Genomic DNA, 21,131 nt, shown 5'->3' with positions numbered 1-21,131 from the left:
TACAGCAGCGGATTGTGCACTACTTTGTTTGAGCAGGGGGCAGCAATGTGTGTATGTGTGTGTGAAATGTCCCAGGTAGGGGGGGGTACTGTCTAGTCAAGTGACTTGCTCAGAGTCAGACCCTGAACCGTAACTGTATGAGTGAGGCAAGAGGCTTAATCCTCCTCACCAACTACAAACCATTCTTTAATGACTTTTTTTTGTTATTGTAAATTACTTGGGCTTGCATTCTGTCAATGTCAGTCTTAGAGTTTCATGGTTTTGTGGTTCATAAAGTACATGTTGATGTAAAACATGTTACTCTGTTAACTTTTTAAGTGCTCTTATCTGTCTCCAGTTTTGCAGAATGTCTCAGATTTGGCCTCATATTCATGCCCTGCTCTTTTTATTTTTTAAGCAAGAAACATATTTATTAATTTATCACTTGTGACATAGACAGTCATACATTTATATAAATGAAAACAAACCACATTGACATAATTTTAGTTGCAAACATTGTACATTGCAACCCATAGTGACATAATTTTATTTGCAAACATTATACATCACTTATCATTTATCCAATCATTGTCGGTTAAACATTACATAGCTGATTCAAATTCTGCCATCTTTTAAACCTCGCTCCTCCTCTGCATGTAGTTTCTGTATTTCCCATTTTTTTCATTTATGTAATTTCCTCCACCATAATTAGACTTGGAAAGGCCTTATTGTGTCTAGGCAATTCAGATTCTGTATCATAGCTCAAAAGAATTGTTTCCTTAGTTACACCAGTTTGCTCACCTAGTATCTCTGGCAGAGCAGTCTGAAAGGGAATATTTTAAGTCTTGAAAGGACTCCAGTCACAACTAAACAGCTTCAAGAATTTATTAAAATATAAAAAGCCAGGAAAATAATGTGAGCACTTTCATCTCACCACAGAGATGTCAACAGACAAATAATGCCTTCCACATCACTTCCTTAAATACCCTCCTTAATTAAACCCTTGCAGTATGTTCCATATAAAATAGCCTTTCACATTATAAATATGGTGCTTTTTTATGTAGACAAAACTGAGAGGGCACTCAAAAATAGAATTTCTGAGCACCTTTATGACATAAGAAGAAAAGAAACTAGTGCCTTATATAAACATTTGTGTGCCAAATTTGGAGGCTTCAAGTTTGGTATCTTGGATGTAGTGAAAAAGAACCCAATAGGAGGTGATTGGAAATTAACATTAATAAAAAAGGAGTTGATATGGCAACTTAGGTTAAAAGCCACCTTCTCCCTTGGTCTGAATGAATATGTATCTGTTAAACCCATTTTAAGGGAATGAGCAGCTATTATAGGATGAATGGACACTTAAATAATATGTTTTGGTTCTGTAATTCTTGGTACTGTATGCATAAACAAAAAATTCATTTTTTATTTTAACTTTTTAAATTTGTGGAAAAGGTTATGACACAAACTTGGTAAACAGTTTTTTATTAACACTATATTTATAATGTGAAAGGCTATTTTATATGACGTACTGCCAAGGGATTAATTAAGGAGGGTATTTAAGGAAGTGACGTGGAAGGCATTATTTGTCTGATGAAGTCTCTGTGGTGAGATGAAAGCGCTCACGTTATTTTACTGACTTTTTATATTTTAATAAATTCTTGAAGTTTAGTTGCGACTGGAGTCCTTTCAACATTTATTTCTTTTCAGTCAGGTTATTTCACTTTGGGAATATTTTAAGTCTGCCAACTTATTACGCTCCCAGAAAATATGTTCCCAATTACCTCTTTGTTCCCCATCATACCACCAACATTTGCTGTCTACCCGAAGAAAAATTCTTTGGAGACTACTTGAGGTATAAAGATATATATGTAAACACTTCCAAGCAAAGATCCTATACCTTCTAGACTTTGTTACATATTTGAGAGACATACATATGTCCTCCCAGTGTTTATTTGCGTATTGCTCATCCAATCTCTCTTCCCAATCCTTTCTAACCTCCTCTGATTGATTCTTACAGTTATCATGCAATATTTTGTATGCTGCACTAATTATTTATTTTTAACAGCAGTTTCTGTTCTAGTTTGTACTAAAAACTCTACCAGTGCTGGTGTTTTGCTTAGGATCCCCTTATTTCTTTCTCTTTGTCTATACTCTGTCAATCCTTGATAGAGAAGGCACTCTGTAGCCTGCAGTCCAATAAATTATTGGCCTCTTCCCATTCTATAACCTTTCCCTCTCTAATTATTTACTCCCAATACCTTGGTTCTTTTGTCAGTTTTCTCCAATAAATTCCAGCCCCCTCTTGCCTATTATCTGTACCTTCAATTGCAGCCTTCCCTATTGGCAGAATCTCCTTTTCCATTCCTGTGTTGGCTTAGTTCTTAGAATACTTTCTACTTTACGAATATAATATTTTGTATGTTTATTGTTATTCTCCTTAAGCCTTAAGGATCTGCATTCAAATTCCCAGTCTCTCCTTGTTTCTTGAGCTTCACACCTGTTTCATCATTATCATCATCATCAGTTTCCGCTTTGAATTATAGGTTTCTGCTTGTGCTGTGTATAGGAGCCTTAACTGTGTAGCTCTGAAATACCCCTTCAAATTGGGTAATCCCAAACAGTGTTGTTCATTTGGAAGAATCAGCATAAAACCCCTTTGACTCTTGTCATCTTCCCCTCCCAGATAAAATCCTTCAGATTTTATTAATTGCTATCCACAACTTCTCCTGTGTTTGATAAAAATATGCCTGACCTGTACATGAAAAGAAAGGGACTAAAAACATTTTAACTGATATGTATCTTGCTATCCATATAACAGACCTTCCAATTTCTCAGTTTTTGTATTATCTTTTGTTTAGTCTCTTCCCACATATCCTTAGCTGCCACACCAGAGTCCTTTTTAATCCATACTCCTAAATACTTCATTTTATCATGTCCTCATAAATATGGGTATTGCTGAACCAATTAATATGTGGGTACATAATTTACAGCTATTGCCTTTGTTTTAGCTTCATTAATGTTGTATCCTGAAAATATCTGAAACTGCCTCAGAATGTTCCACAACACTGATGTTCCCTTTAGTGTCTTATCAGGTTTAAAATAATATCATTTGCAAACAGAGCCAGCTTTTCTTGACTGCCATACCAATTATATCCTTGAATTTCAGAATGTCTTATTTTCTTTGCCAGTGGTTTTAAATTTAGTGCAAATAACAAAGGAGAAAGAGGACGCCCCTGTCTGGTTCCTCTCCTCAAATGGAAATTACCAGAGAGGAACCCATCCACTTTAATTTTTACCCTGTACCCTCATATTTATTCCTAATCAACCTTATAATTTTATCAGGGAATGCAAATGCTTCCATTGCCCTGCTCATAAACACCCAGATTACTCTGTCAAATACTTTCTCTGCATCAAGACCCACCAACAGCAATGGTATTTTCTTACATTCAGCTTCCCTCTGTCTCATCAATGTTCTGTTAATATTGTCAAATGTTTGCCTCCCCTCCACAAACCACATGGATCCATATCTATCAATTTTGGCATCAGCTTTGCCATTCTTTTAGTCATTATAGACATAAACACTTTATAATTATGGTTTAGGGTTGAAATGGGCTCGTATGAAGGTGGATCTGATGATTCTTTACCCTCTTTAGTATTACAGCACCATCACGTTCTTCAAGGATGTTAATGCTTCTCCTCTTAAAATACTGTTAAACAAAACCTTCCAGATCTTTATCAGTTTCTTCCATCCTAGCTTCCAAATGTCCACAGGAATATCATCTTTTCCTAGGGACTTTCCTGTGGATTGGTTATTCATCACCATTTTTGTATCATCTCCTCCTATCCTAACTGTTAGTAATTGAGGCTCATCTACCTCTAACAGTGACATATTTAATTCTTCCATAAATCTTTCCATTTGTACTTTTTCTTTATCACCATATTTCTCTGCTTTATATAGACTTTCAATAAAATTTCCGAAAAATTTCTATTACAGCTACAGGATCTCTTGATATATTCATTGTTATAGGCTCCCTAAGCTTGGTGACAACCCTTTTACTTTCTGTTGCCTGAGTCATTGCCATAAAAGTTTTTGTGCTCTGGCGTTTTTATCAAAAACAGTTGTTTAGCAACAATCTTTCTAAACTAATGCATATTATTGAGGTAATCCTTTATTTTCTGCTTAGCATTCTGCAATTGCCCCTTTTCTTGGTCTGTGTGATCTCTCCAATTCTGCATGACTTTAACATTTGTCAGCCCCACTAAATAATTATTGTTATTTCTTAACCATCTCTCTCTTTCTTTTATTTCCACCCTATTTTTAAACTCCACTTTAATTTTATCCCTCTCCCTAGCTATATTGTCAGAAGAAATTCTATCTTCCTCTACTAACTCCCAAATAATTTCCACTAGCCATTCCTTAAATTCCTCTCTTTTCAACATGTAGGTGAGAAAGTGCCAGGGTGTCATTTTTATTTCATTACCCTGCATTTTTGTTTTAGTTATTATTGGCACATGATCTGAAATAGTTATTGGATGCATAGCAAAACATTCAATTAAATGCACATGTTCCTGTAAAATATACTTTTTTCTAGGCTAGGCTAGTTTTTGTATCTTAGCGAACAATATGTAAATTCACTCCAAATTGATACTCCTGAATTCACATCTTCCATGCCAAATATTTTCATAATTTTTTTTCAAAAATCTATCCTCCCCTCTAGGCCCCTGGACACATCTTCACTACTGCAAATCAAATTCCAGTTCCTACCTATAAGTAATATTCCCTGCTGAAAACTGTTTCTCCCAGAATTTTCTTAAGCTCCATTATAGCAGTTTTAGGTGGAATATAATATGTGCTAGTGTAATCCTCCTCCCTTGCCAGTAGCCCCTTTGTAATACAAGTCTACCATTATTGTCTTTTCATCCTCTTCTATCACTATTAGAGCTCCTCTTGTAATTAATATAGGTACTCCTGTTTTCCTTTGTCCCCAGGTATTCCACCAAGAATAACTGTCTTGAAAACCTTTCTTTATCAAATTCACATATTCAGTTCTTTCCAACTGTGTTTCTTGTAGCAAAGCTATTTGCACTCTACATTTGTAATATAGTTCACTACTCTTTCTTTTTTGTATATATGTGTGAGACTATTTACATTTATAAATATACAAAGCATCATTATGTTAAAAAGGTAATATCCCCACCTTTTATTTGTAACAGCTTTTTTGTTAAGTATATAGTTCCAGCTTTTTGTGTTATGTGCACACAGCAATGTTTGTCAGGCTGATTTTTTATACAGTTGTTTGTTGTGATATCCATTTCAGCCTATATCATATCTTACAAAACTTTTTGTTTTATTGAAAGCCCCCCCCCAAAAAAAAAAAACAAATGCACACCTAAAATCTATTTACGCAATACTACCGCACAAAACTATGTACATCTTCAAATATTGAAGTTTTATCCTCCTAATAGGCACAATTATCCCAAACTGACAGCCTTACTCACCAACTTGGGTTAACCTAAAATGATGGTTATACATACTAAAGTGCATGGTACAGCGTGTGCTTCTACTAAATGCTGTCTGGTTTTGTCTTATCTTTATTGTTCTCCCAGAATGGGAAAACACTCGAATGCTTTACAGGAAACATTATCTCTTTGCCATTGAAAGAAAGAACTGTGCTGTTTTTATTGCTCTTTATCAGATTGTCTTCATGGAGACATGAGAACCAGTTACAGAGTTGCTTCTACAAGCATTTATTTGCTAGAGGAAAGCTTCATTATATTCAATTTTTTTTTACTTTCTCTTAAATGTGTTACTAGATCCAGTCATTACCCTATGCAAGAATGAGAAAAAGCATATACATTTTTCTTTTTTTTACATTGCAGTGCCTATGTTTCTTAAAACTGAACAACGAGAAAGAGAAAAGAAGGTAAAAAAAAACCCCAAAAAGCAGGGGAACCTGTTTACTTTAGTATCTCCATTACCCATGAAAAGAACTGAGAAAACTTAGCATGATGATTATATCATGCACAATAAAAATATTACTGTTAACAACAAAATATATTTATGCCCTGCTGTTAAGCAAGTCACTTAACCAGACAGTGCTTTGAGGGAACTGGGAATTGGGATAGACTCCTTAGTGGTCCCTATGGAGTGCAAGCTTAGTAAACTACATTGTTGTGTAAATGAAGGAAATTGTACTAAATAAGGGCATCATTATATCAGCCATGTTCCTTGTGTGTGATCCTTGGTTTCCATGTTCTGTTGAATGTTGACAGTGTGTATATTATTTAGTTGTGCATAAATTTGTCAGCATGGTGTATTAGTTTAAAGTATGAATACATTTTTAATTTATCTTGTTTTTTTGCAGGCACACAGGTGTGGAATGCTGACCAATTTATAATCGGCATGTTATAAAGTAAAGTTTTCTCACTTCTTTTCAAGGGTGTTTATGCTACAAAAGTTTATCTAGCACTTAGTGCAGATGAGTAAGGCTACGAGCTGTTAGAGTTGCTTTCTATAGTACATGGTTTGATTCCCTCAACCTTCATTTGTCACCAGACAGTACTCTTGGGCTGCTACTGGAAATGGACACTTGTGCCCAGTCAGCTGTCTCAGGCTATTAGAAGATTTATTATACATTTGTCTTTTGAATTCCTGCACCCTTCACATATATACTAATTACTTCTCCGTGATATACTGTTTAAGTTTGAATCCCAGCAAGCCTGTTGTAGTCTAATGGGTTGCAAGATGCATTTTCATTAAATGTGAGTTTCAAAGGAAGAAAACTTCAGTGTTTCTCAAGCTCTATGCTGTTTGAGTTTTTCTATAATTTCCTTTTTTTTTTCCTCTTTCCTTCATCATTTTCCTAAGTGTTGGTTTTATCCAGGGGGTTGGGGAGTTATGATTTTTGATTTTTACTTTTCATCGGGAAATAATCTATCCTGAATGGGCTAAATGGTACTGTAAAAGTTAGAAAGGGTCGAAACAGGTCAGTGAATGAGTAAACAGGAGACAATTGTGTTGAATGTGTTTTCATGTATAAGTTTGGGGGGGGGGATTTAACTTGGAGAATCAAGGGCAGTGTTCACTAAGAGACAGTGGGAATATTTGTAGTATATATTTAAAATTTGTTTACCAGGGTAGAGCACTTATCACACGTGACTAATTTCAGTCTCGGCCCAGCAAATAAAACAGTCAGAATTACATTAGAGAGATAGCAAGAGTATAATGAAAGTACGATAAGTAGATGTACTAGTGAGGATTTTGAGGCATTGTTATTAGATCATGTCCCTCAGCTGACCATATGAGTATGTTTTTGGGCTACCAGAAATTAAGAATTATTTTATTCCTACAAAAAACTTTATTTATTAGCATTTTTTTACTGGAATCGTCCAACCAGGCACAAGGGCCCATTCAGTAGAGGCTAGGGGAGAAAAGATCCACACAAAATGCAAATATTTCATTTACAATAGAATATAGTAAGAGAGAGGAGTATGTGTGTAATAAAATCATTACTGACAATTATCAGTTAATGCTAAAGGACTAAAGTGGATTTGACAGAAATGAGTAGGTAGTCTTGTTTATTAAACTAAAAGAGAAAAGAGATAAAATATCTTTAACAGCAACTAAGTAGAGCTATTGCAGTGCAGAAATACCTTATTTACATTGAACATGTTACATGCATGGTTAAAGGCCTTAAATACTAAACAATGAGAGAGAGAGAGAGAAGAGAGCATGATGTATCCGAGCAATCAGAGCTACTACAGCACAGGTTATGTTATTAATGTTAGCTTCTAGGCTAAGTCTTATATACAGCGTTCATAGATGAGCGATTCGGCTGCTATAGGTAGGGAGATACTAGTAATAGTTTATAAGGTACAGAAGAATGGTGCTAAGCAGAACTATTCAGCTGTAAGACAGAAGGACAGACTGTGAAGTACAGTAGACTGATAGAAATAGATGCAGATATAATGAGTTAAAAGACTGAAGAGTACAGTGAAGTCAGGCTGATGAGATGTGTGGGGAGAAGGTTTAATGGAGGGAGTAAGTGGAAAGGTATGGGAGAGGTGCCTAAAAGGAGTTTTGTAGGTTAAAGAGCAGGTAGCCAGAAGAGGGTAGATTAAAGAATGAGAGTAAGAATTATTATGTGTGGGTGGATATTTTTGGCATTTGAAGGATGATGTTTAGTGAATATTAAGACATTGGTGCACTCCCCGTGTGAATGACATGAAGATGACAATGTTTTCATGAGGTGTTGCTTAAGATGTATAAAGTTTAAAAGGTTACGGGTTTGGTTTAGGATGCGTGGGATGGAGTTCCAGATTTTGGATATGTAGAAGAGGGATTCATGCGCAGAGTTATTAGATTTTGTGAGTAGTTTCAGGTGTTTGTGGAGCAAAGGGTTCTGTAGTGATGAATCATGTTGCTGTTGCTGGGGCATCTATCTGACTTGCAGATTAGATTGTATGTATTGACTAACTGAGAGAAGGTCAAGGGGTGTTGCAGTTGAGTCCACTGACGTTGTTTTAGAGCCAAGTAGTGGTGTGTTTTGCATAAAATATTAACAGCATACATTGCTACTTCATTGAAGCATTGTAAGTAGGCTTGGGTTGCTTTCATATGTATAAAAATGGGAGCACAGTATATAAGGTTTGGAGTAAGTAAGCAAGTTGTGGTGATTGTTTTTCTAATGTCATCTGTAAGTCAGGACTTTATCCTATAGAGGACACCAAGTTTTTTTTTTTTAAAGTTTATTTTAGATGAAAGTCAAATTTTATATTTTCTTCATTTATGACCCCCTATAGGTTTTGCATTGGTTACTAATTCAGTTTTTATATAGTTGGAAGAGCCAATGTTAAAAAGAACTGAAATCACCAATAAAGCGGGATCATGGACAGATGGGGTTGTAGGCAAGGTAATGGTCCAGGGCCTGAACACAGCAATTCCAGTGTCCCATTATTTAACTGTCTCTCCTCAGTTACCATAAACACTGCTCAAATCTTTCAGTGTGCATGTTATTTCTTTCTTTACTTTTACAGTGATTACAGACATTTGTATTTTATTTTAAACCTTTATTTCAAATGTTATTGTACAAACACTTATGGCCATTTACTAACAAAACAAAACAGTCTGACATTGAAAAAAGACTTGACATGAGTAATGTAAAACTTCTCTTCCCTGGAAACTCACATTTATTGAAAATGCATTGAACCTCACTCATATTCTAAGAAAATGCATCTGGCCAGTGGCAGATTGTGCACCTTGAACCCTGGGCTGTTTTCAAACCATGGTTCCTCTGCACAGTTTTAGGACTATACATAAATGCATGAGTTCTTTGATTCCTATCCAAACTGTGATGCTCCCTTTCACTGTCATAAAGAAAAAAAAAACTTCTGTTTTAAACCCATTTCTGCCAAAAAAAGTGCAACTGCTCAGTAATGTACAGTGCAGCTATAAACCATTTTGCATTAACTGAATCCATCCTTCTTATATTACAGGTCCACCTTCCTAAGTAAACCTGTAGCATTTGTCATCAGTCTATCACAACCCACATCCTTAGTTCCACATGTCTTCAAACACTCCCTTTTAGTCCTTCTTTCAAAGGTCAAGCACCTCTCCTCTCTTGATGATTATAGTTTAATATCTAATATATACCCAGTAACTGCAATTTTCTAAAAAAAAAAAAAAGCAAACTCCTTTATCAAGAACTTCTCAAATATCTACAGACTTACAATGTCCTCACTAAGTAACAATGTGGTTTCAGAGCTAAATGTTGTATTATTACCACCGTCCACTCTTTACTCAATGATATTAACATGGAAAAATGCTTTTAACTTGAGTCATATTCTCTGATTTAAAATAAAGGCATTTAATAACATCACACATGACCTACTTCATAAACTCTTTCCCTCTCTCTGTTTTTTTATGAAAACTTAACAAAGCCTCCGACTCAAAGATTGCACTGGTATAGCAATTTCCATTGTTCAGAAGCAATAGTACCTAGGAATTCTGAATCACCACACCTTAACCTTTCAGCCTTGATATTGAATACCAGTCCCACAATGTACTGCAACAGCTGAATGTCACTTACATATCCTCAAACTTCTTTCACGTGAAGCCAGAAAAGCTATTGCATTTAACATTTTTATTCCTAGATACGCATGTGATTTCCCAATCTTTTTTTTATTTCGCTTTTGCTTTCCGGGTTTAGCCAAAAAACCCTTTTCAGTAGAGGCCACGGGAGAAAGACTCCAACATATTACAAACATTTTCAGTAATACAGGTAAACAAACATTAAATATACATTAACAATTACTCGGGCATTTGATAATTAGATTACATGAGTTATTGTTAATGTATATTATTTAATGTTTGTTCACTTGTATTACTGAATACAAGTAAACAAACATTAAATAATATACATTAACAATTACACATGTGTTTGCTAAATAGATTGCATTCATATGAAATAAAGGCAACTGTTACAGTGAAAATGATAATTGTGTATTAGTAGATGTTAAATATTTGAAGAGGGGTTTTAATGGGCCATTTGACCATGTGATTATTGCTTAGAAACACAAAAAATGGAGATGGGGAAGGAACTAGATAGGGCAGAAAGTGTAATATTGTAGTTATGAGGTGGGGTATAAAGCAGGCTCATGGATAATTGTGTTTGTGGCTGTTGTAAGGTTTATATTAGAAGTTTGGAGGTGGTGCTGAGCAGTGTCACACAGCCATGTATGTGGCTAGGAGATGCTAGTGAAACTGCTCAGGGACTGGTGAACAGTGGCTGTGGGACAAAGGATTGTAAATGAATATAAATGGTTTGATGACATGGCAAGGTGAAGATAACAGTGGTATCTGTCCTGGAGATAAACACGAGTAGATCCATTGATCTGATAGGGGAAATTGTAGTTATGTTTTAAATTAATTTACATTCTGAATGTATTTTTAGAGGTAGTGGGATGTGGTTATTTAGTTTAGTTATACTATATGAATACAGAGAGTCACCTGCAGTATTAAATGATTTGATTATGGTGATTAGTGATTTTTCTTTGGAGTGTAAAATTCTATTGGGGGAGTAGTGCTGTATAAAGTTTGTTAAGGGCTGGGCAGTTTTCTTGTTCATAGAATAGCTTGGGTATTGCAATTAGCTGATAAAGACCTAGGTGATTCAGTAGTTGAATTATCTGAGTGCTAGGCAGTGGTGTGTTCGGTTGTTATAGTTTTCAACAGATTTGGCTATTTTATTATAGCATTGCTCAGGATTGACCAGTTGTGAAGCATGAAAGTGGGTGAAGATTGGGACAGCATAGAGGAAAGATGGCATGAGAAAGCACAGGCTATACATCTTAAATATCAGTCAGATAGATTTTTTACTCCGTATAATGTATCTAGTGTTTAATGATTTGTTAACAGTGTGTGATACAGTCTTTGCCTGTAGTTCAATCCAAAATGCCACTGTCTTGCAAAAGAATGAAAATATAATTCTTAGATTTATTCATGTAGGTCAATGGAAGAAGTGTTACTGTGTCACTATAGAAAAGGTTAATTTTATCCCTGTTAAATGAATAGCTCTATTCCTGCATAATACCTTAATATATTAATATATAAACCCGTATATGAATCCTGCTGTCAACCTCTAAGCAATATGCTTTTATTTATTTAAAAATCAAAATGCATTAGTTCTCCATAGACGTCCATATAAGTTAGTCACAGGTGAAAATGCATTCATGAACTCGTGCCCAACAACTTGGAATTCCTTGCCAGATGTATTAAAACAAATTTACACTTTCACTGAGTTCTGCAAACTGCTTAAAAATTCCTCCACAATCATAATGTTGTTGCTGTAAAAATCAAGGGTGACACTTTTGTTGGCTACACTATACAGTAAGTTCCTTGTAATATCTACCTTCTGTGTGATTATATATATTGTATAGTAAACAAGATAACTGCATGCTTCCTGAAAGCCTAACACACTCCCTGGTTGATGCCACAGCCCATCTTCTGCATTTTAGATATCCATTACTTAGGAAGTGAAGGCAGGATAACTGGAGAGGCAGCAAGAACTGTGCTGCTAGCCACCCACAAAGTTAGATACTGGAATAAAAAACATAATACACATGTTATTTAGCAGATAAAGGGAAAATGATGTCCACTGTCTTTTCAGTTGCTGTTGTTATGAATATTATTTCTTTGAGAACCCATCAAATTAATTGCCTGCTGAACCTGTTCCTTTATACTCACAAATCATAACAAAATTTGCAAGATGGGCATGTTCTCCTGCATCACCCCATGTGAGGGCCTGCATCCCCAACACTCCCTGATATTTCTTTATACCTCAAGATTGCTCAGTACTGGTGAAAGAGATTCTTTTTCTTTATCCATTATTGTACTAGCTCTGTAACTGCAGGACTCTGAACAAACAGGACAGTCAGTGAGAAGTATTCATTGAGTTGTCTGTTGGTGAGTAGCTCACCGAAAAGATGGTCTTCTTCTAGTGATTGGTTTCCTTGATTTCATGGTTATTATAGCCCTTTCCTTTTTAAAGTTATTGGGTGTTTTATTTAATTAAATGAGAGCAATACATTTAAGAACATTAGCATATATAAAGTACACTTTTCCCTATTAAAAACAATGAAAAATTACAGTGATCTCTTTGTCAGTACTATTTGTTTATAGTTTGTTGATAGTATGAGTATGAGGGCATTATGGTTTGAAATAGGGTATGGAATTATTTTACTGTTGCCCTTACTTTATGGCTGTAAAATAAGATCATTTGGGCCCTCCCCTTCTCCCTTACACATCACAAATACCCTGATCAAACTTGGAAGGAAATGATTACAGATTGTAATTAAAGAAGCAAAATGTGGACCGACACTATTTACTAGTAAAGTCAGATATATTACAGGCATGCAAAGCTGGTTCACACTAAGTGACTGAATATACATATTTTTTTTTTATTTTGCAGGATTATACAGATACACTGATTGCAAATTATTATGTAAGTATCCTTTTATCTTTTGTAATCTGAGCTACTTTTTAGCACGTGTAATAAAATTGCAGCACTGTACATCTGTAAACCCACAGAACTATGTGATATAGGATTGTCTCTCAGTCCAGTGACTCAGCATGAACATTGTTATAAATAATTTCCTGCTTAAGTGTATTTTAAATTATGTAGTGTGGCATGCAATCTTTCAGAAATCTTCATTTGTAACAAGTACATAAAAAGTATCTTGTGTTGGGGTAAATATAACTTGGGCCTGGAAGCCCTTAAATGTAGTTAAAATAAAATGATTTTTTATTTCCTAAATATTTATATTTTGAACTGTGCATATCTCCTGATTATTTTGTGTTTGCATGACATTTGTCGCAGTATTGAGTATGTTTGCTTTCTTACCTTTATTGGCTAAACAATGAAAGCCTTGTATGTATCTTTATATTATCATTTATTCAGAGGCATATGCCATATTATTTACCTGGTATTTAAAAGAAAGCCTTGTATGAATGCATATATTATCATGCAGTTGTATACATCTCATTATTTGCTTGATATATTTGTAGTTATACATGTAAGGATTTTAAGATTTAACTTATGTTATCTACAAATAGTTATTGTGTATTATGTGAATCACGACCACAGAGCTTTCTATAAAATCCAAAGAGAAGACTAGAAGTCACTAGGTCATTTCTTCATTTTTTGATTGCAGTTACTGTATTAATATTAAACTTACAGATTTGTTGTGATCAGAATTCTTTATAGCATTTTTGTTGTACAGAAAACACTTTTTCCAAGGTGAAACTGATCTTTTCCTTAGATCATAAAATGTCTGTCTTTCTTTCAGATTTGGCCATCTGTTCAAATTGCAAATTTTTACTTCATACCTCTAAATTACAGGTAACTTCATACATGTGCATCAGCTACCAGATTACTATGTTTAATAAAATGCCTTTGGCCTTGATTTACTTGTGCCGTTTTAGTGACATGCCAGTATGTGTTGTTGTGGACAGCTGCCTAATATCTTTCCTTTTTTTTTTCTTGCCAGTGCAATAACCAGTCTGCCTTAGAATTTGTTACTGTAAGATTTCAGAAGCTAAATAGATTTTTGCTTAGTCTGTTGTGTGAAGGGAAGATGATGTTTCAATAAGACCTTAGTGTTACTGAAGATCTGCATGGTACACCTTTCTCTTGATCTTTGCTAGTTGTGGACATTACAGATGTCCACAAGACTAGCTATAATTAAATCTTAATATGTGCTGAAAATTCTTCATAGGTTCATAGGTGTGTACTAGGCTAATGGCCCTGGAGCCTTTACAAGCCTAGCCCATAGGATTATCCTGGCATCGCGCCACCCAACCTTAGTTCCCAGTACCTCTGTCGAGTAGAGCTACTGGAGTGATCCCGGGGTGAATTTTCTATTTTCCATCCACTCATCAAGATTTCTCTTGAAGAGGGCCAGTGGGGTGCTCTGTTTGACATATATGGGAAGTTTATTCCATTGCATGGGCCGTCTCTGGCTTATGAACCTGTCCCTCCAGCATGTTCTGTTGATTGTGGTAATGAGATTGAGGTCTCTGGAGCATGTGGTGTGGAGGGATTGGGATTTCTTTAGATGTAGCATTTCCAACAGAGCTGGGTCAGACATGGCTTTGTAAGTCAACAGAGATTGCCTCTAAGTAGGCGATATGAGACAGAGAATAGTTGGAGTTTTTTGAGTCTGTCCATATAGGACAAGTGTTTAAGGCCTAGGATCCTCTTTGTAAGGTACTTTTGCGGTCTCTGCAGTTGTTGCAAGTGTCTAGTGAGGTACATGCCAAATGGGGTATTGTACTTGATGATTGGCCTAATGATGGAAGAGTAGAGGGAGACAATGACCTCTTTCTTCCTGGATGAAAAACCCTTAGTAATGAGATGTGCCACAGAAGGACCTTCTGACCACTGTGGCAATGCGGTGGTAAAAAGAGAGGTTGTTGTCAACCTGTGTTCACAGATCTCTTATAACGCCTTCTGTTTTCAGTGGACTATCATCGATGTGGTAATTCATGGGAACTGGGTTTTTCCCAAAGGGGATGATGACACATTTTTTGGCATTTAGCTTAAGGCCATGGTTCTGACACCAGTCTTTGGTCTCAGTAAGGCCTTTCTGTAGGATGTCATCATCACTTGGGGAGTTAATAATAGCTCCCAACTTGCAATCATCTGCGAACTTTGTCAGCCAAAGTCCCTTCATGTTGGAGGACCCGGGACCGATCCCTGTGCGACTCCACTTTTGACTAGTCGGCAGTCTGACTTGGAGTCAGCTACTTTCACACTGTGGGTTCTATCTGTGATCCAGTTTGCAACCCACCTAGTGATATAGGGGTTGATGCCTAGCTTAGTGAGCTTTTCTGTGATTCCTGAGTGAGGAATGGTATCAAAGGCCTTGGCCAGATCAAGGTAGGCTGTATGAACCACCATGCCTTCATCCACAGCTCTGGTGACTGAGTCAAAGAAGTCGACCAGGTTGAGCAGGCATGATCTCTCCTTCACAAAACCAATCTGTGTGGGATCCAGAGTCTGGAGATTCCCTATATCCTTGTTTATTAGGTCCATAATGATGCGTTCCATAACTTTGCATATCAGACTTGTCAGGCCAATGAGGCGATAGTTCCCAGGGTCTGTAGTCGCTCCTCCTTTGTGGAGAGGGATGACTATAGCAGTGTGGCATTCGGTAGGGACAAAGCCTGAGGTGAGGCTGTGATTGAACAGGGCACACAGGTGAGGTGCCAGTTCACTCTGTAGTTCATGTAGAACACAACCAGGGATATTGTCACGTCCCATAGAAGCTGTATTCTTGGTCTTGGACAGTGCTGTTTTAACCTGTGCAGCAGTAATACTGGGTGCCTGGCAATGTACTGGTATTACGATTGGTCCTTTGGGGGGGTAAAGTTGGCACTGAATCTATCTGCCAGTATATTGGCAATATCTGTTGGCTCAGTATAGGAGGTACCATTGTACAGTAGCTCAGAGCAAATCTGGGTATTGCCATGGAGATTCTTTACATAACCATAGAAGACCTTGTGGTTGTCTTTACTATCTGCTGCAATTCTGTTTTCATAGCTAGCTTTAGAGGATTTGATGAGGGATCACAACTTTTTGTTGAGGCTGACAAGGGAGTTTTTCCATTCATGGGACTTCATCTTATTCCGCATCAGTTTCCTCCTCCTGTTGCAGAGTTTGTTTATGGCAGGGGACCACCAGATTGGCTTCCTTTTTTTTGGAGGAGAGCTTCTTGGTTCTGTTGGGTATGGCGAGATCCATGCATTTGTGTACATGTTCGTACAGTGCATTGGTGTTTGATTCGGCGGTCATGCAACTATTCTCCATTTGCATGGGTGCCGTGAAGAGTGCCTTCAAGAGTAAGAAGGTTATGACAATCTGCATTGAGATTACTTATTTTTGTAGATGCTTCCAAAATAAAGTCAAGGGGCTTCATCAAACTATCACTGGCAATTCATGTTGTTTTGGACATAAATACTTTACATATCTGGCACCAATGCCAGCTTTGATTTACCGCTCGCCAGCATATAAACAACAATGGTGAAATAGTTAATGTCTAGAGGTGATGTACACACTTTAGCATATTTAGTTTTTTCTATGCACTTCATATGCAGCATAGGAAAAGCATGCTGTGAAATTAGAGTAATAGTTTCTAAAAAGATGAATGGATTTGTTGCTCTAAGTTAGGAGTTACAGATAAGGAATTTAAGTCTGTACACAAGGTACTTGTGGCACATTGGATAGTGTTGTCACCTCACAGCAAGAGGTTCTCTGGTTTGATTCTCTGATGGAGTGTCTTTTGTGTGGAATCTGCATGTCCATGTCCTCTCTCTGTTTAGGTGGGTTTTCTCTGGGTGCTCCAGTTTCCTCCCACATTCCAAAGACATGCAGTAGGTGGATTGGACACCCTAAATTGGCCGTAGGTGTGAACATGCATGCAAGTGTGTGCTGTGGGAGAACTACTGCTTCAGGGCTAGCCACCCGGCAGTGTAAACATTGGCTCTAGATGATTGTCACTGTGAACTGATACCTCAACCCCATGTGCAAAAATGCGAAAAAAGGGGTTGTGGATGGATGGATGAAAGGTACTTGAATTCTGTGTAAACCTCTCTCAAGAGTTTGCTAGCAGGTTCTTATTCCATCTCATGAATCTTCTTGAGATTACAGATGTGCCGTAGGTTGGATTCTGTGAAAAGACATTTTGACAAGAGCAACCTTACAATTTCTTCAGTTGTAATTGTTTAGTTTAGCCACCATCAGAATATCTTATCAAAGTGGTTTACTTTTTGGTCCATCATAGCACAGTGAGGAAGAACTTAAGGAATGTAGTGCATTGTGTACTTTTTAACCTGTGAAGTTCCACTTAACAGTGCTTATTTTACAACCTCACCTGATAATTCAGTTATTTATTTATTTTATTTTTTTATTTACATTTGTTGACTGGGAAAGTCAGACTGGAAGCAGGTCCATTTTCAGCGGGGAGAAAAGCTCCACAATTAAAATATTGCATAGTTACAGATGAAGATCATAGCAATTAAAATATTACAAACATAGTTACAGATGAAGAACATAGTACATTCAGTAGACAGTTACTATTAGTATTCTGTCTGCAGTATTTGTTATGTTAGTGTCTTATGTTGTGATGTCTCAAGCAAATGTTTCTTTTGGAATTGCAAAACTGTTTCACAATGGTAAGAGTATGGCATTATGGTGTTCTGTTTCGTCTTCACTGTTTATTTAAGCCTTAGAAGTTAGCCAGTAAATAATCTCAATGTGTTGATTCACAAGTATTTTGACTTTCAGTTGTCCTCTGCAATTATTTTGAGTATGTATTTATTTATTGACATTTGATTACTGGGAAAGTCTGGCTGGGTAGAAGCGCATTTTCAGCAGAGATCTGGGGAAAAAAACTCCAAAGCATTACAAAACATTTTAAGAATAATAATTTTACAATCTTCAAATGCAAAAACATCTACAGTTTAAATAATTATGACAGATTAGACACAATATACAAACACTGGTTAAGAATCGCTGCAAGGTATATGACAATCATTTAATATTTAGAGAAATTTTAGACAATTTGTAGCAAAATTAAATGTTAGTCTAATACAAAGAGAAATTCCAATATGAATTGAGGGAAAACAGGCTAATGGTATATTTAGAGGAAAATGTCAGGGAAGAGAATTAGTAGTAAGGAAGTAAGTGAAGAAGGGAGAATAAGGGGGTATAAGGAATGAAAAGGTATTTGTTCACATTTAGTGATGTAGATTATCCTGATTTTGAGCAAGAACAAAGCCAGATTTTAGCTAGGAAGTCTTTGAGTGGTTTTGAAAGATGAGAGGGACAGTATAGACCTGATGGATACAAGAGAGGAGTACCAGGTATTAGCAACTTTGTACAAGTACCGACAATGCCCAGCAGATTTGCTAGGTTTGTAGACAGGAGATATTGGTCACTGGATCACAATGACCGACTGTGAGCATAGTTGTGTAGAATGTTTTTAGTGCTGAACAAGCCGATGGATTCTGGATAATTTTATAGGTGGTAAGAAGTTGTGTATATGTTAGTTGATGTGGCAGTTTTAACCAATTTAGGCTTTTCAGTGCTGTACAAGGGTGGGTTCTGAAAGGGGTATGTGCTGCAAATTTAGTAACATTGTTCAAGTTTTAATTTTTGTGAATCCTGGAGGTTAGTAAGAAAGGGAGTGCCCTAAAGAAGAGTGATGAGGAGATAAGTAGTAGCAATGCAGTTTTAGTTGCTTCTGAGAGAAGTTTTTGGCTCTGTACATCATCCCTCGTTTCTGATAAGTTTTTCTTATGCAGTTTTGTATATGCGAGTCAGATGTAAAATTATTACCTTTCAAAGCCAAGAAACCTAGATCCTTTGTTTTGCTATCTAAGGGGTTTGGGGCTTAGTGGCACAACTCATAATGCCCAGAAAATAAAGTATATAAAGTTGAAGCTAAAGTTGAAGTGAAGGTCTGCATGAGACATGATACTCTTTCTCTTTTTTTTTTGAGAAAATTTTTATTAAATGAACATATTTACAGTATATACACAGGAAGAAATTTGGCTTCACATATTGTTATACAATGACAGGAATACATTGAATTTTCAAGGTAATCTTATATAATTAACACATTAAGAATCTTGGTATTTCAATAGCAACATTTCAAGGTTATCCGAAAAACTGAAGGTCTTACTATGATTTATAGATCTTATTCTGATCACTTCTTTTTCAGTTTTACATGGTATTTTTTGTTAAATTTTAAAATTCTTTGAACATAGGAACTAAGTTCAATTTCCAATTTTTTGTAGTAACTTTTCTGGCAACTGCCAAGAGAACCCCAAAAAGTCTTGCTGTTTCACTTTTACTGATTCAGGAAGTGGAACATTCATTATTACTACTGATCTAGTCAAAGAACAATTATCAGACCATAACTCCTTAAAAAACGTACTTATCTCTTCCCAATATACGTTTAATTTTTCACAATCTATAAACGTGTGTCCAGTCAGCTTTTACACCTCTACTACATTTCCAACAAACTGAAGAAGTCATTTTACTAAACTTAGAGATTTTATATGGAGTAACAAACATTCTGTTTATATATTTCCACATAAAAACTTTCCAGTATAAACTTGAAGCTTGACAAACTGATTTAAGTATCAAAGCTTTATTCTTACCATCTGTTGAGTCACTCGATCCACAGCTATCTCAAAAGTTCCAAAAATTTGCATCAAAATTAATATTATAATTTATAATTAACACATATAGCTTGGACAAGCTTCCTTTGTATTTCATTCAACCTTTAATAATAGCATTCATATACTCATATTATAGGGAAATAGTGTTCTATTCCTGTTCACTCATATTATCTAAAAATTCATTTAATTTCTTACTGATGGGTAATATTAACTAGTTAGCAGATTCATCCACCTTATATTCTTTCATTAAATATTGTGAGGCCTTAGCTTTTCCTGTTTTCAAAACAATCAAACCATGATACTAATCAGTTACTTTTTAGTAAAATTAATTTTAACATTGCTCTGAGCTTCCTTAAATCTAGATGTATGTGCAATAGGAAAACACAAAAATTTCCATTTTGATATTAATGGAGTTTTAAAAGCATGTTTCTTAACTGTTTTAAGAATCATATTTGCAGAGTCTAAAGATTAAAATGAATTTCATTTGAGAGTAATTTTTGTTAACCAGATGAAAGGATTATTACACATTTCAAATTTATCATATTTAATAAACTTATCAGAATTTAGTATAATCTGCTCCTGGATAGTTTTCTATTGACTAGTGTCAGGTTGAGTCTATCCAGAATATAATAGAGTTAAAACTTGCAGCAATGGAATAAGATTCTACATATGGGAAGCTAATACCACCATACTCCCATAATCTTATACGAGTTCTATAAGCAATTCTCGGCTTTTTAGGATACCAGAAGAATGAAGTTAACATTTTTCCATTTTCTTTAAAAGTTTTTTGTCAGGTATTAAATCTGTCAAATACAATATATATATTTCCAATTTCAAAACTTCAATCCCGAGGTTTGGATGTTCGAAGTTTTGAAATATCAAAATTAAAAAAAACTAAAACGATAAAACATTAGAAATCACACAAGCCCCCCTGCACCCCCACACCCCCTTCTACTTAAATATACCAACTCCAAGCTCGCACTACAGTGAAGAGAATGGTAAAGTTATCATTCCGCAGTGTCAGGTGATCTCAGTTGTTCAGTTTTGATATTTCAAAACTTCGAACATCTGAACCTCAGGATTGTGATGTTTTGAAGTCTCGAAATTACAGCGTGTGTGTGTGTGTGTGTGTGTGTGTATATATATATATATATATATATATATATATGTGTGTGTGTGTGTATATATATATAAAATCTTGGGTAATATAATAATTTTGATAAGCACTAATCTATCCTCCAAAAAAAAACAAAACATTCTTTTTATTTTAATAAGAAGTAACACTGATTTAACATTAAAGTTTCAATTTTATTGCTGTTAAATTTTAGCAGTGATACTTTTTGAAACTTTTCAATTTCCTCATTTGTTTCTTTGAACTAATAATTTAAATCTCCATCAGCTGGTAAAA

At 35.7% G+C, this 21,131-nt stretch overlaps 1 protein-coding gene across 6 annotated transcripts in view; it reads left to right on the top strand.

The window, feature by feature from the left end:
* MPV17 (mitochondrial inner membrane protein MPV17) overlaps window positions 1-21,131 on the top strand; it is a 1,215,652-nt gene that overhangs the window by 1,061,099 nt on the left and 133,422 nt on the right. For 5 of the 6 annotated variants that reach the window (XM_044075472.1, XM_044075473.1, XM_044075475.1 and 2 more), the window contains 2 exons: window positions 12,948-12,980; window positions 13,825-13,877. In XM_044075472.1, the coding sequence (XP_043931407.1) occupies window positions 12,948-12,980; window positions 13,825-13,877 (86 nt within the window). The remainder of the gene's footprint in view (window positions 1-12,947; window positions 12,981-13,824; window positions 13,878-21,131) is intronic. The other variant, XM_044075476.1, reaches the window with a different exon arrangement.

Source organism: Protopterus annectens, chromosome 6.part1 (assembly GCF_019279795.1).
Source record: "Protopterus annectens isolate FY-2018-M chromosome 6.part1, PAN1.0, whole genome shotgun sequence".
In the NCBI taxonomy this organism is placed as follows: domain Eukaryota; kingdom Metazoa; phylum Chordata; order Ceratodontiformes; family Protopteridae; genus Protopterus; species Protopterus annectens.
Note: the sequence above shows the minus strand (reverse complement) of the source record. Positions and strands in the feature narration are given on the sequence as shown.